The sequence below is a fragment of the Episyrphus balteatus genome, chromosome 1 (assembly GCF_945859705.1).
Source record: "Episyrphus balteatus chromosome 1, idEpiBalt1.1, whole genome shotgun sequence".
NCBI classification, from domain to species: Eukaryota; Metazoa; Arthropoda; class Insecta; order Diptera; family Syrphidae; genus Episyrphus; species Episyrphus balteatus.
The window spans coordinates 128452517-128466438 of NC_079134.1; the positions used below are offsets into that span (position 1 = coordinate 128452517).

Below are 13922 nucleotides of genomic sequence, written 5' to 3' on the forward strand. Positions count from 1 at the left end.
TTTTAACAAAAAATACTGGTACTTGTCGTATACCGATTTTAGTCAAATTGAAATTGCTCAAAAACGCCTTCAACGATTTTGTTTAAAAAATTCAAATGTATGTTTTAAGACAAGGTTTATCTTTTAATACAAATTTTTTTTTTTTGAAAATCATTATTAACGGTACCTGCCATACAACGGTTTTTTTCAAATCCGATTATATTCGAAAGTGCTTATTCGATTTCAACGAAACTTTTTGTGAAGAAGCATTTATATAGCTTTTTTTTTGAAATTTTGTTTTAGGTTTATATTAAAAATAAACCTAAAACAAAATTAAAAAAAAAAAATAATTTTTGATTTTTTTTAAATCAAATTTTCGAAAACGGGATATTGGATTTTTTTGAAATTTTGTTTTTAGATGTTGATTAGTAATTTCTACAAAATGGCATACCTACCAATTTTATTTTAAAACTTTTTTTCTAAAAAAATTATTTATACCTACATTTTTTTTTTTAAACGGCTCTAACGATTTTGAAAATTTTTTTTCTAAAAATGCATCTTATATCAATCAAAACTGCGTATACTTGTTTTGGAGGGCAATTTAAATTCAGATTTTGTTTAAATTTTTTTTTTTAAAGGAATTTTATTTTTTTTTTTTTGTACCTACATAGCGTTCAATTTTATACAAGAAAATGATTAAATTTAGACTTTTTGATGAACCATTAAAAAGTTATAAAATTCCAAACTCAAAAACACAATCTTTCCCAATCTTTTCGGTAATGCTTTGAAAGAAAAAAAAAATTTTTTTTTGAATCAGTCTAATATATTATAGTACCTACATTTTCCAAATTTCTTACTTATACATTTGGCAACACCATGCTGATTTCACTTAATGTATTCGACTAATTGAAGTTTGGTTGTCAACTCTTTCGTTTAACTTTGAGATATTCAATTTAATAACTTAATTAATGAACTTCTCATCCAATATGCCCGTTCTTTAACTTTAATACTGGTGGTAAATATTTCTGAATGTCTATAAATCCATTTTTTTTGCATAAATAAGGCAACTATTTTTATTTTGATTTAAATAGAATGAGTTTAAAAAAAATTAGTTTTTGGACCGCACAGAAAAAAATATGACCCGCTAAAAACTAACAGATTGCCATATTGTTTTACCGTCCATACATTTCATAAGGAAATCTTATTAAAATCAACGATTAATAAGGTTTTTTTAAGGAGATTTCTTATTATTTTTATAGAGAAAATCTTATTAAAATTTGACTGAAAAGTTGATTTTTTTTGCAACTTAGCACTAGAACAAAAATCGCGATCAATATTTTCATGGCAGGTTGGTTCAGGTGGTAAGGTGGGCGACTAATGATTTGAAGTCTCCAGTTCGATTCCCAGCCTGGTCATGTTTTTTTTTATTTTTTTGCAGATTTTAAAACAATAAGGAAAACCCGATTGTTTTAATAAGGTTTCCTTCTTGGATGAAAACCATAGAGAAATCTTATTGTTTTTGTTCTATTTTATGTGGTCTATTTTTCTCTGTGCGTTATTAACGGTTTCTTGGTGTCATAAATTCTCGTAATCTTTTCATCCGATTTCAATGAAAATTTTTGTACAAAAACATTTTAGTAACTTTAATATAAAAATTAAGAAAAACTTTTAAAAAAATAATTTTTGGATTTAAAAAAAAAAAGTTCATTTTTTTATCTATTTTTTTGAAAACGGACCAATGACTTTTTTAAAAACATTGTTTGTTTCCATAAATGTTTTCGTTTAAGTTGCATACCGAATATTTTTGGAAATTTTTGTATAAGAAAAAACAATTTTTGTTTGAAACGGCTCAAACAATTTTTAAAATTTCTTTCTAAAAGTTCTTTTTGTATAGGTACCTACAATAAATTAAATTGATAAAAAGTTGATAAGATTTAATAAAATCATTGTTTATTTTTCTCTCCGTGTAACCTTCAACAATGCAAAGCATTACGAATATCATTTGCTTTGTTCTTTTTCGCACTATACAAAAGCATTTCGAAATCCCTGCGAGCGTGTAGTGTATTTACTTTACATTCAAATTAATATCCTCGAATAAAGGATTTTCCAATTTCCATTAAAAATTTCATCGCATCGCAAAGTTTTCATTTTTCACAAAACTAACTGTGCGGTGGTGGTTCACTGATTTGTAATTATTATTTTACAACGAACTCAGTGCAGAAGCAGGAATCAAAATGTATTCATTTCTTCCATCAGCGAATTCGCCCGCAAAAATGTGTATTAAAATCATTTTCATCCATTCAACTTTTGCCAGCCATTGAGTCTCTTCTAGATAAATCAACATTCTGCTGGTATATAGCTACTCGTAGTCGGTAGTTTGTCAAAACAACTAGAAGCTATGAATGAGGAGAAGGATAATAATAACATCTTTAGTCCTTATCGGAGAAATGAAACTGTGGGTGGTTTGGCTTCTTTTTGGTCGATAAACCAGCTACTGAGAGTATAGTTTGCTCCGGCTGCTCCTGCTCCGGATGAACAGAAGATTGAGAATAAAATTAATTTATTCCCAAGTTGTGCTAATTTTTTTTTGGTTTGGTTTTATTTTGCTTGGCAACTCAAAATGAATATCATATCATTATCCTTGAAAGTTTTGTGAGAAAATTTTAGCAAATTATTATTATTATTATGAAATGCACTTATTTTGATGAGAAATTTTTAGAAATTATTCTAGTTCTCCAATGACTTGTCCAATTGGACGATGGACGAGTTAGAAGATGGAAGGAAGCGTTTTGTGATTCCACAGGATATTAGTTTAATGAATAAGGATATCATCAAGGGAATTATGTTCGGAATTCAAATGATATCTATCAATTAGTAGTTGAAACCCTGTAAGACATTATTATTTTATGGGATTGTGGTAGTTAGTGTTAATTGTTCATGGTTACTTTCGTTAAGGTTATAAAATTGAAGCAGTCCCGTTAAATGAGAAATATCTAAGGTTTTGTGAATGAGATTTAGTTAAAACTTTTGTGAAAAAGGGTATTTTGCGCTTAAATTAAATGATTTAAAAAATGATTAACATTGACATTTTTAAAGCTTCGTCCTTGTTTGAACCATTTTTAAATATTTTATTTTATTTGACAACACTGATATTAAATATTTATTTAAATCGTAATTTGATAATGAGGCATAATAAATTTCATATTGCGCTAAATGAAATTATTTATACTTGTAGCCTACAACATCATTCTGCCCCAAAGTGTTCCATCTTGCGATGATGATGGAAGGAAACGATATGATATCAAATTCATTCGCAAGATATTGGTTTTGATTTATTGGAAACGAGAACAAGATATTTCACTCTGAAGATTATATTGAAATGATAAATCGTTTTTATTGCAATTTTCAATAATATCACGGCTGGCGTTTTAGTTTTTGTGGATTGTGTTGTGAGATGTAGAAATTTCTGAGATTTCAAATGAATTATTCGCTGTTGAAATTATGGTAGTTTCGAGGTTATAATTTTCAATTTAACGATTGAGCGATATATTGTATATAATAGTCGGCGGCGCACAGTGTGTCGAGCCCATACAAAAGTTTATCATAAATACTTGCAGCTAAGTTTTTGGAGTTTTAATATCTTTTTTTGTGTTTTTATAGCAGGAATAGAAAACAAAATTACAAATTAACAAATTAAACAACCTATTACTTTTTTTTTATGTATAAATTTATGAAATTAACATTTATTGAAGAAGCCACTTGTGAGCAAAATTAATTTTTATTTTATATATAAACAAAAATATACTTTTCGTAAGGTTTTTGGTGTGTTGAACTCGAATCCGAACTCAGAAAAATTCTATCATATCACGTTTTTGAAATATTCCCGTTAGAAAATCTGAAATGTCGTTTTTTAACAGTTTTTGAGGTTATGTTCTTGAACGTGGTGATTTATTTTAAGTAAATTTGTGACAGTTTCTAAAAGAACTAAATGTTTTCTTTTAAAGCCCGTTTAAATCTTTTCAATATCTTTTTTCTACCTTGAGAAATCTTAAGTTGAAGTCAACTTGTTTTGTTTATCTTCTCTATACAAAAAAATCGTATGTTTATTTGCGTTTCATAGCAAATCTCGAATAGTTTTTTGTCAATCGCTTTCAAATTTTGAAATAACGTTTTATTTGCATTTTCGTAAATTCTTATATCGGCGAGGTTGGTAAATACGCTATGATACACAGTAGAGCGTGGCCGGGTCAAGTAATTATATTAAAAATTTAGTATGCAGAAAAATATAATTTTTTTCTTGTTGAACACAATATTTAAAATATTTTTAATTACATAAACAGCTTTTTGTTACTTGTGTATGGCTAAAAATTATTAAAAACATCGATTTTTTCATTTTTGTGATCCCCTTGAAGATGTTTCTCAAAAACTGAATTATTTTGAGTACTTGACTCGTAGCACATAAATGTGAATATCTCTGGTAATCGCAAACAGAAGCAGACCAAACTTTGCCAATATTAAGATTAGGCCTATGGCAAAATAATATAAAAAAATTATCGATATGATTTAATAAGTATTTTTTTAAATTAAGTTTAAAAATTAAATTTTTTTTTTTTGGCCATTTATCAAAGAAATTTTAATAACTCATATATAATTTTATAAATTAAATTTTTTTTGTTATACGTTTTACAACAACACTCAAATAAACAAAATAACATTAACAAAATTTTTCAAACAATTACCAAACGTGAAATATATACTCTCAACGATTCCCATAAATTCCTCAAAATATTTTCGATTTCCGAGATACTCATGTTTCGGAGCTTATTTTGAATACATAACCTGGGTTATTTTGTAAGATAAATATGTTTTCATATGAGTTGACACTTCTAAATTATATTTTAATAGCAAAAATATTAATTTTTAACAAAAAAAAAAAGTGATTTATCATAAGGGGACGACACACTGTGCGGCGTTTGCAAGATTTATTTTTATTGGTTTTTTTTTTGCATTAAGGAGATCGGTGATTTGAGTTCTAGACAGATTCAATTGAAACTTATGAATTTAAGTTCTGAAAACTCGAAAACGAGAAAATAGAGATATTGACTTCGGATGAATGTATTTTTTATAACAATTAGGTAAAACGATGCAAAAGGAAGTCAAAGCAGTTTTTCACAAGCAGTTTAGTGATCTTATCAGCACAGAAAAGATCCGAAAAGTACAAGTTTTTTGTGTTTCATGAAAAAAAAAACTCGCCACAACTTGTTCTAAATTCTATCATTTTATGTTTCATGAATTTTAACAGCACAGAAAAATTCCAAGTTTTTCTGCTCCTACTTTTGGGGTTGAGCAAGTGAGTTAAAAGTGTTAATTGTCAGATGTTTGTTTGATTGTGAAAAAAAAGGAAATAAGATTTTAAAAAGTGAATTTCTTAAGAGTTTTTGATAATTAACAAAGAAAAAATAAAATGCACGACTGGGTCGCATCAAATTGCTCTATACCTACAGAAATTTGGGAAATATTAACCCCTTGTAACCCAACATCGTACATTTTAAAATTAATAATGTCAATGGAAAGGGCTTTAGTTATTTCGAAATTTACGCAGTAAAAAAAAAAGTTTAAATAATTTATTTTAGTTAGTTTTTACATAAATTTGTTTGTTTTCCAAAAAAGCCGAACTTTCAACATTAACTGCCAATTAAAAACTATTGGTGCTATTTATTAGAAATATGGCGCATTATTTCGATAAAGCAATTCTTAAAGATTATGTAAGAAGCTTTAAAAGAATAAAAATATGCTTTTTACAGCTTTTGGGCGATCTTTTTCGGTTTGTTACAGAAATGTCACATGGGGCTACAAGGGGTTAAATTCGTTAAAAATAAAAACAAAATCTGAGATCAAATAGCCCTCCAAAACAAGTATGCAGTTTTGATTGATACCTATCTCGACTGAAAAGGTAAAATATCTTATGTCAATTTTGATGATTTTTCAGGAGAGCAAAAACAAACTTCAAAGTTGCCTCCCAAAAATTCTTTCAAGTGTAGGTTTAATCGTATAAAACATTTAGATGTCAAATTTTATGATCTTTTTTATTAAATTTATTTCAAAAAGATATTTTTAATATTTTTCCCGTTATAAGGACTTAAATACGTTAAATATGACTGAAGATAGTTTGGCTTTTTTATAAATTGTATTTTATATTAATTTCCAACATCTTAAGTTGACATAAGATAATTTGCCTTTTCACACTCTTTCGGAATTTTTTAAAATATAATATAATATCTTATGTAAGTAAGTAAGTAAGTAAGTAATTGTTTTATTGAAATTCATGAGTAACAATTTTTGATTAAAAATATTTGAATATAAGGTTATCTTATCTTATTTGAAAATATATATATATTAATTAATTAAAGTAGTTTAACATAAAACATTTATTTTGCATCAATGACTCGGTTGAGTCGTCTGTTGCGATTAAATATCCATTAGATAGTTCTTTATGTTAGGGGGTATGATTGCTGCTGCTGATGTTGTTTTTGCAGGTGTTGTTGTTAGTTTTAGTGGTGATGTTGGTATTGTTGTTGGTGTTGGTGTTGATGTTGTTGTTGATGTTGGTGTTGGTGTTGTTGATGTTGGTGTAGGTGTAGGTGTAGGTGTTGATGTTGGTGTGGGTGTTGGTGTTGGTGTTGATGTCGGTGTTGGTGTTGGTGTTGGTGTTGATGTTGATGTTGATGTTGATGTTGATGTTGATGTTGATGTTGATGTTGTTGTTGGTGTTGGTGTTGGTGTTGGTGTTGGTGTTGTTGTTGATGTTGATGTTGATGTTGATGTTGATGTTGATGTTGATGTTGATGTTGATGTTGATGTTGATGTTGATGTTGATGTTGATGTTGATGTTGATGTTGATGTTGGTGTAGGTGTAGGTGTTGATGTGGGTGTTGGGGTTGGTGTGGATGTTGGTGTTGATGTTGGTGTTGATGTTGCTGTTGGTGTTGATATCGGTGTTGGTGTTGGTGTTGGTGTTGATGTCGGTGTTGGTGTTGTTGTTGATGTTGGTGTAGGTGTAGGTGTTGATGTTGGTGTGGGTGTTGGTGTTGTGTTGGGGTTGGTGTGGATGTTGGTGTTGGTGTTGATGTTGTAGGTGTTGATGTTGGTGTGGGTGTTGGTGTTGGAGTTGGTGTGGATGTTGGTGTTGGTGTTGATGTTGGTGTTGGTGTTGGTGTTGGTGTTGGTGTTGGTGTTGATGTCGGTGTTGGTGTTGGTGTGGATGTTGGTGTTGATGTTGGTGTTGATGTTGGTGTGGATGTTGGTGTTGGTGTTGATGTTGGTGTGGGTGTTGGTGTTGATGTTGGTGTTGGTGTTGATGTCGGTGTTGGTGTGGATGTTGGTGTTGATGTTGGTGTAGGTGTAGGTGTTGATGTTGATGTTGGTGTGGGTGTTGGTGTTGGTGTTGGTGTTGGTGTTGATGTCGGTGTTGGTGTTTGTGTGGATGTTGGTGTTGATGTTGGTGTTGATGTTGGTGTTTATGTTGGTGTTGGTGTTGATGTTGGTGTGGGTGTTGGTGTTGGTGTTGGTGTTGGTGTTGGTGTTGGTGTTGGTGTTGGTGTTGGTGTTGGTGTTGATGTCGGTGTTGGTGTGGATGTTGGTGTTGGTGTTGATGTTGGTGTTGATGTTGGTGTGGATGTTGGTGTTGGTGTTGATGTTGGTGTTGGTGTTGATGTTGGTGTTGGTGTTGGTGTTGATGTCGGTTTTGGTGTTGACGTTGATATTGATGTTGGTGTAGGTGTTGATGTTGGTGTGGGTGTTGGTGTTGGTGTTGATGACGGTGTCGGTGTTGGTGTTGGTATTGGTGTTGTCGATGATGTTGGTGTTGATGCTTGTGTTGATGTCGGTGCTGGTGTTGAAGTTGGTGTTGGGGTTGGTGTGGATGTTGGTGTTGATATTGGTGTTGACGATGATGTTGGTGTTGATGTCGGTATCGGTGTCGGTTCTGGTGTTGGGGTTGTTGTTGGGTTGATGTCGGTGTTGGTGTTGATGTCGGTGTTGGTGTTGGTGTTGGTGTTGGTATTGGTGTTGTTGATGATGTTGATGTTGAATTTTTGTGTTGATGTCGGTGTTGGTGTTTATGTTATTGCTGTTGTTGGAGTTGTTGTTTTTCTGTTGTTGTTCTAGCCATTGTATTCTCTTACTAATTCGGCGCGATATTTAATAGCTAGAGAGATGTACTTTATGAGTGAGTTCCAGTTTCCTTCGCCATTCAGAATATTCACCATGTTTTCCGTACTGAGTTCTCTTGCACCAAAGTATAATATGCGTAGTTCTTTCAATACAGGACACACTCCAAAAAAGTGGATAAATGTTTCGTCTTCTCGCATATTACATAAAGTACACTGAGTATTTCTGTTATTTGATGGAAATGTACCGTTCAAGTAAAATAGTCCCCCTCTTGCCTTAAAAATCCATCCTATTTTGGATGAGATATTTTCGTCCTGAATATATCTACTTCCTTCAGTGTAGTTAAGGATATTATACACTCCATGTGACGTTGACGCCTGCGCTCTTTGAAGTGCCACACTCCATTCTCTTTCCATTATTTGGTTGTCAGCCAAATCTATTACATTTTGGAATAGTCTACTATTTCCGACAACCTCCTGGATATGCCTTCCTTCTAATAAATTAGTCCATTGTGTGGCCCAGTATATGTTTTTAGACACTACTATATTAGCTAATATATGCGGGAGACGGTTCTCGTCGTATAGACAGAGAATTTTCTTAATGTAGCACATGTGACATTTCATTGTGTAAATGAAAAGAGGTTTTAACTTTAGTTCCAGTACGAGCATGTAGTTTGGGGTTGACGTTGGTACTTTCATTATTTTTTTTAGGAAATATCGTTGGACCTTTTCCATTTCGTCATACTCCTGATGTCCCCAGGCCTGTGCACCATATCCCAGAATTGACCTTGCTACTGCGTTGAAGAGTTCGAGTTTTGACGAATTACTAATATCCTTTTTCGAAACAAAAGATTGCCAAGTCAAGTTTAAGCTCGTTTTTGCCTGATGCGTTCTATCCTTGAAATGCTCGGTCATGCTCAACCCTGGTGTCAGCCATAGGCCCAAGTACTTATACTTGTTGACCACCTCTATTTCATCAGTTCCGAGGGTCCATCTTTCTAAGTTGCTTCTTCTGCCACCATTTTTTCTAAATATTATGATTTTAGACTTCTCGAGATTGATAATAAGATTCCAATCTTGGCAATACTCTTCAAGCTTGTTTATCATTATTTGCAGGTCCTTTGGTGTGTTCGCAAAAACTACAATGTCGTCCGCATACAACAACATTCGGATGACATGTTCATTTATTTGTATTCCACCACCTATACAATCGTGCATATCGTTGATAAAAAGAGCGAATAATAAAGGACTTAAGAGACAGCCCTGCTTCACACCCATTTTTGTATCGAACCACTCTGAAAGTTTGCTTCCATCCCATACTGCACTGGCTGTCCCTGCATACAGATCTTTTATAATATTAAGAAATTTTGTTGACAAACCCATTCTTTTTAGTTTGACAAACAGAGCATTCCGACTGATACTGTCAAACGCTGCCTTGAAGTCTACAAAGAAGCAGTATGTTTTTTTACCTTCATCCATTCTGATTCTAACTATGTTCAGTAGATTGAATATATTATCTGCTGTACTATATCCCTCTCTAAACCCAGCTTGATATTCGTTAAGAACCCTGTTTCTTTTTTCCCAATCCTGTAGCCGTTTGAGCAGTATGCCTGTGTAAATTTTCGCCATAGCATCCATAAAGGAGATCCCTCTGTAGTTTTGTGCTAGGTTTATATCACCCTTTTTGTAGATGGGGAAGATCAAGGACTTCTTAAAAGATGGTTCAACTCTTTCTGTTAGATGAATCCTATTATATATTCCTACAAGTCGGTCTAAGGTCCAATTTATTCACTCTCCATTATATTTAAAGGCCCCATTAAAAATAAAAAATCTGTCAAATCACATACAAATTTTAAAATTTCCCGTTTTTAATGGAGACTTTAAATTTAATGGAGTGTGAATAAATTGGGCCTAAGAGTATTTGTGGAGCATGAATAAAGAATTCGTACGGCACCCGGTCGTATCCGGCAGCTTTGTTTATCTTAGCTTTATTAAGAACTTGTAGGATTTCGGTATTCGTAATCTCACCATCAAGTTGTTCATCCCACAAGTACTGTTGCATGTCTTCCAATGTTACATTGTTTTGAAGTGGTGGATTCAAGAGCCGTTCAAAGTGGTCTTTAAAATCACTGCTTTTTATGTTAGGTCCTTTTCTGTGGCTCCTATTTCGTAATTTGTTTGCAATTTCCCACCAATCTTTTGTATTTTTTACGTTTTTAAGACTGGTACATAGAGATTGATAATATAGCTTTCTTTTCATCTTACATGTATGTTTGTATTTTCGACTAGCTTCAAGGTATGTTTTTCTTAGGATTTCAGACGGATCCCTTCTCCACCTATTGAGCCATTTGAAAGCATTTTTCCTGGCGGTCATACACGTTGCATCAAACCAGCTTTCTTTAAACTTTTTTTGAACAGTTAGATTTCTCTGCTCGCCCACAACGTCTTTGATAGTTGTTATCATCTCTTCTGCCGTCCAACTCTCTACTCCAAAATCACCTTCTTCTTTTGTTAATATGTTTTGTTGCATTCGTGTTTTGTAATTGTTTTCAGTATGTTTCAACCATATCAGTTTAGGAAGTAGACTCATTTCTTCCGACGACTGAAATCCAGATAATTGCAAAGTCAACACAATTGGCATATGGTCTGAATAGACCATCTCTTCTACTTGGAATTCTTTAACTTGGCTATATCTTATGTCAACTTAAGGATGACTTTTTGTTTCTGCTTGCACGCGCGAAAATATCTTAAGTCAACATAAGATAATTTAAGATGTCACAAAAATAAAAAAATCTTAACCCAATATAATCTTAAGTATACTTAAGGTTTTGAATATGTGTTCTTTGAACATAAGATGAAATTGTTTTTGTGCATAAAAAAGCAAAGGGGTGAGATAGAAAGATGCCAATAAGACAGAACTGTAGGCCTTTAAGATGGCACTGAGGTTCAACAAAACAACGCGAAACATCTTAAGATACTTTACCTTTTCAGTCGAGATATATTAAGATGCATTTTTGAAAAAAAAAAAAATTTTTCAAAATCGTTAGAGCCGTTTTTAAAAAAAATAATTTTTTGTAAATAATTTTTTGGAAAAAAAGTTTTAAGATAAAATTTGTATGCCATCACTAATCAACATCTAAAAACAAACATTCAAAAAAAAAAATAAAATGTCCCGATTTCGAAAATTTTATTTTTCAAAAAAAAAAAATTTTCAAATTTCATTTGAAATCCAAAAATTATTTTTTTCAAAATTTTATTTAAGCCTAGTATACAGTTCTTTTTGATAAAAAAAAATAAGTGGTGAAGAAAAAAATTTTTTTCTTGAAAAAAAAATATCTGTGGTAATCTGTGTTTTTTCCCCAAAAACAATGGGCTGCACATTATTTTGCGAGAGAAAAAATCGTGGTGATTATAAATTTTTTTTTTTCGATTTTGGTTTACAGCTGTGGTGAGTTAAAAGAATTTTTTTTTTTTCGGAAAAAATCAAAAAAAAATATCTCCCTTAAGAAATGCATTGGTTTTTTTTTGCTAGAAGAACTGTATACTTAGCTTTATATTAAAATTATATAAGTGCTTCTTCCCAAAAAGTTTCGTTTAAATCGAATAAACCGTTTCGGAGAATATTGGATTAAAAAAAAAAAAAAAACACGGTTAATGATTTTCAAAAAAAAAAATTTTCATTAAAAGATAGACCTTGTCTTAAAACTTACATTTGAATTTTGTGAACAAAATCGTTGGAGCTGTTTTTGAGCAATTTCAACTTTACTAAAATCGGTATATGACAAGTACCGTTATTTTTTGTCCAAAAAAATTAATTCCAAAAACCCCTCTGGAGAGTCTCCAAAAAACGCCATTTTTTATTGATATGAAATTTAAAAAACGTAATTAAGTTATATTCTTAGAAATCCTTTAATTTTTCAAATACATTTTCTAAACTAACTCAATATTGCTCTCAAATTGATCAAAAAAATTATATTTGTGCTCCCTACTCTTTAAAGTAAAATGTTCCTGCAATTATAACTTTTCAAATCCCTCCTTAACTAGTAACAATTATTTCATCTGATCCCTTATTAAAACGTCATTTCATAAAAAGTATTTCTAAACACACAAACAAAAAAAAAAAACAGAATCTATCTATCAATTTGCAAATTACTCAAGTGAAGAACAATTGGTCAATTCAAATAAAAACAAAACCTACTCCCTTTCCCTCTTCGCATCTCCATCCAAACGACCAAACCACCTAATTTTAAATAGAGAGAACCAAGAATATCATCATTTTTCAACCCTCAATACAAAAACTAACAAAAACACTACTAACAGTGTGGCTAATATAATTCATTCACAGAGAGAAAGAAATTACACACTTTACCGTCATCAACATCAACAGGAACAAAAAAAAAAAAAAAATTAAGGTTTGATCCAAGTTATATAGCACATATGTTGCCAACATATGGCGCGTGCCAGGCCAACGACCAAAAATAATAATAAAAAAAAAAAAAACAGAAATAAGGAAGAAACAAGGACTCAACCAGTCCCTAGTAAAAATAAAAAAAAAAAAAAAAAAAAACATTTAAAAACGTTGATTATAACCAAATACTATTCTTCTCCTGTCCGAAGGGTTGTTGGTGCACTGAAATTATACGATCACATTCCATGGCATGCGACTCATCCCCTTAATATGCCGCAACTGATGATGATGAAATGATGATTCTTCCGTGCGTCAACCCCCTCCACCAAAAGTGATCACAGACCTGAAGCAAGTCCTCCCGTCTGTTACTCTTTTCGGTCAATGTGTGTGTCATCGTGTGCCAGAAGGACGACTTGACTACCTCTGCCAGACAGGTCATAGTTGGATTTCTGGTCAGTCTATTGCAAGAAGTCAAGAAATTCACACAGAAATATGAATTCAGAGTCAACTACTCGACATCGCCTACATCATACATCGCTAACGGATTTCCCGTACTCTTCCGAGGAGGATAGCTCAAATTATCCTGGTAGTCCATATCAGTTTCAAGGAGTAGTTTCAACTGGAGAAGCCTACAATCAAAGCTGTTTGGACAATTGGCATGTGGAATATATTGTCAATGACGTCACATCTCTTACAAATTCCCAGCAATTCTATGACAATTTAGAGCCCGGTGAGACTTCATCTTCGTCCCAAAAGTCCTTAAGAAGCAGACATAACCGTTCCTCCCAGCCACCAAGTCCGACGGTTCTGAAAAAACGCCGTCAAGCAGCCAATGCCCGTGAACGCAAACGAATGAACGGATTAAACGAGGCCTTTGACCGTCTTCGAGAAGTTGTACCAGCTCCAGCAATCGATCAGAAACTTTCCAAGTTCGAAACACTACAAATGGCCCAAACCTATATAGTGGCATTGTGTGAGCTCCTGGAGAAAGGTGGCGACGAACAAACATACTCGCTATTTACGGACAACAACAACTCTTGCCAAGGAATTAGTTTGCAATAGGAACTTCGGATAGCAACAGCAGTTAGAGGAAATTTCCAGGCCAGTGAGTGAATTTATCGCAAAGTGCCAGTGTGTGACAACAGAACAAGTGATATCGAAAAAATTGAGGACACTTCGCCGGAAGGAAGATGGAGAAGCATTTTTATAAACCCAAGAACAACAGAAACACCAAAAAAAAAAAAAAGAAGAAAGGAAACTAAATCAAACAAAAAAGCACAACAATATTGTCCTTGTGGCGGAGGAGAATCCTGCAGAGAGCGATTTAGTGTAGTAGTTCATAGTTTATTGTTAGGTATTTACGAAGA

At 32.5% G+C, this 13922-nt stretch overlaps 1 protein-coding gene across 1 annotated transcript; it reads left to right on the forward strand.

The window, feature by feature from the left end:
- The first annotated feature begins 5236 nt into the window (after positions 1–5236).
- Positions 5237–13617, forward strand: LOC129910748 (basic helix-loop-helix transcription factor amos-like). Its single transcript, XM_055988250.1, has 2 exons — positions 5237–5329; positions 12765–13617. The coding sequence occupies exon 2, from the start codon at positions 13048–13050 to the stop codon at positions 13615–13617; it is 570 nt and encodes a 189-aa protein (XP_055844225.1). The 5' UTR covers positions 5237–5329; positions 12765–13047.
- The last annotated feature ends 305 nt before the right edge of the window (positions 13618–13922 follow it).

What these genes read in the sequence shown, in the direction of transcription:
- LOC129910748 (XM_055988250.1), top strand. Translation starts at nt 13,048, where the DNA reads ATGAATTCAGAGTCAACTACTCGACATCGCCTACATCATACATCGCTA.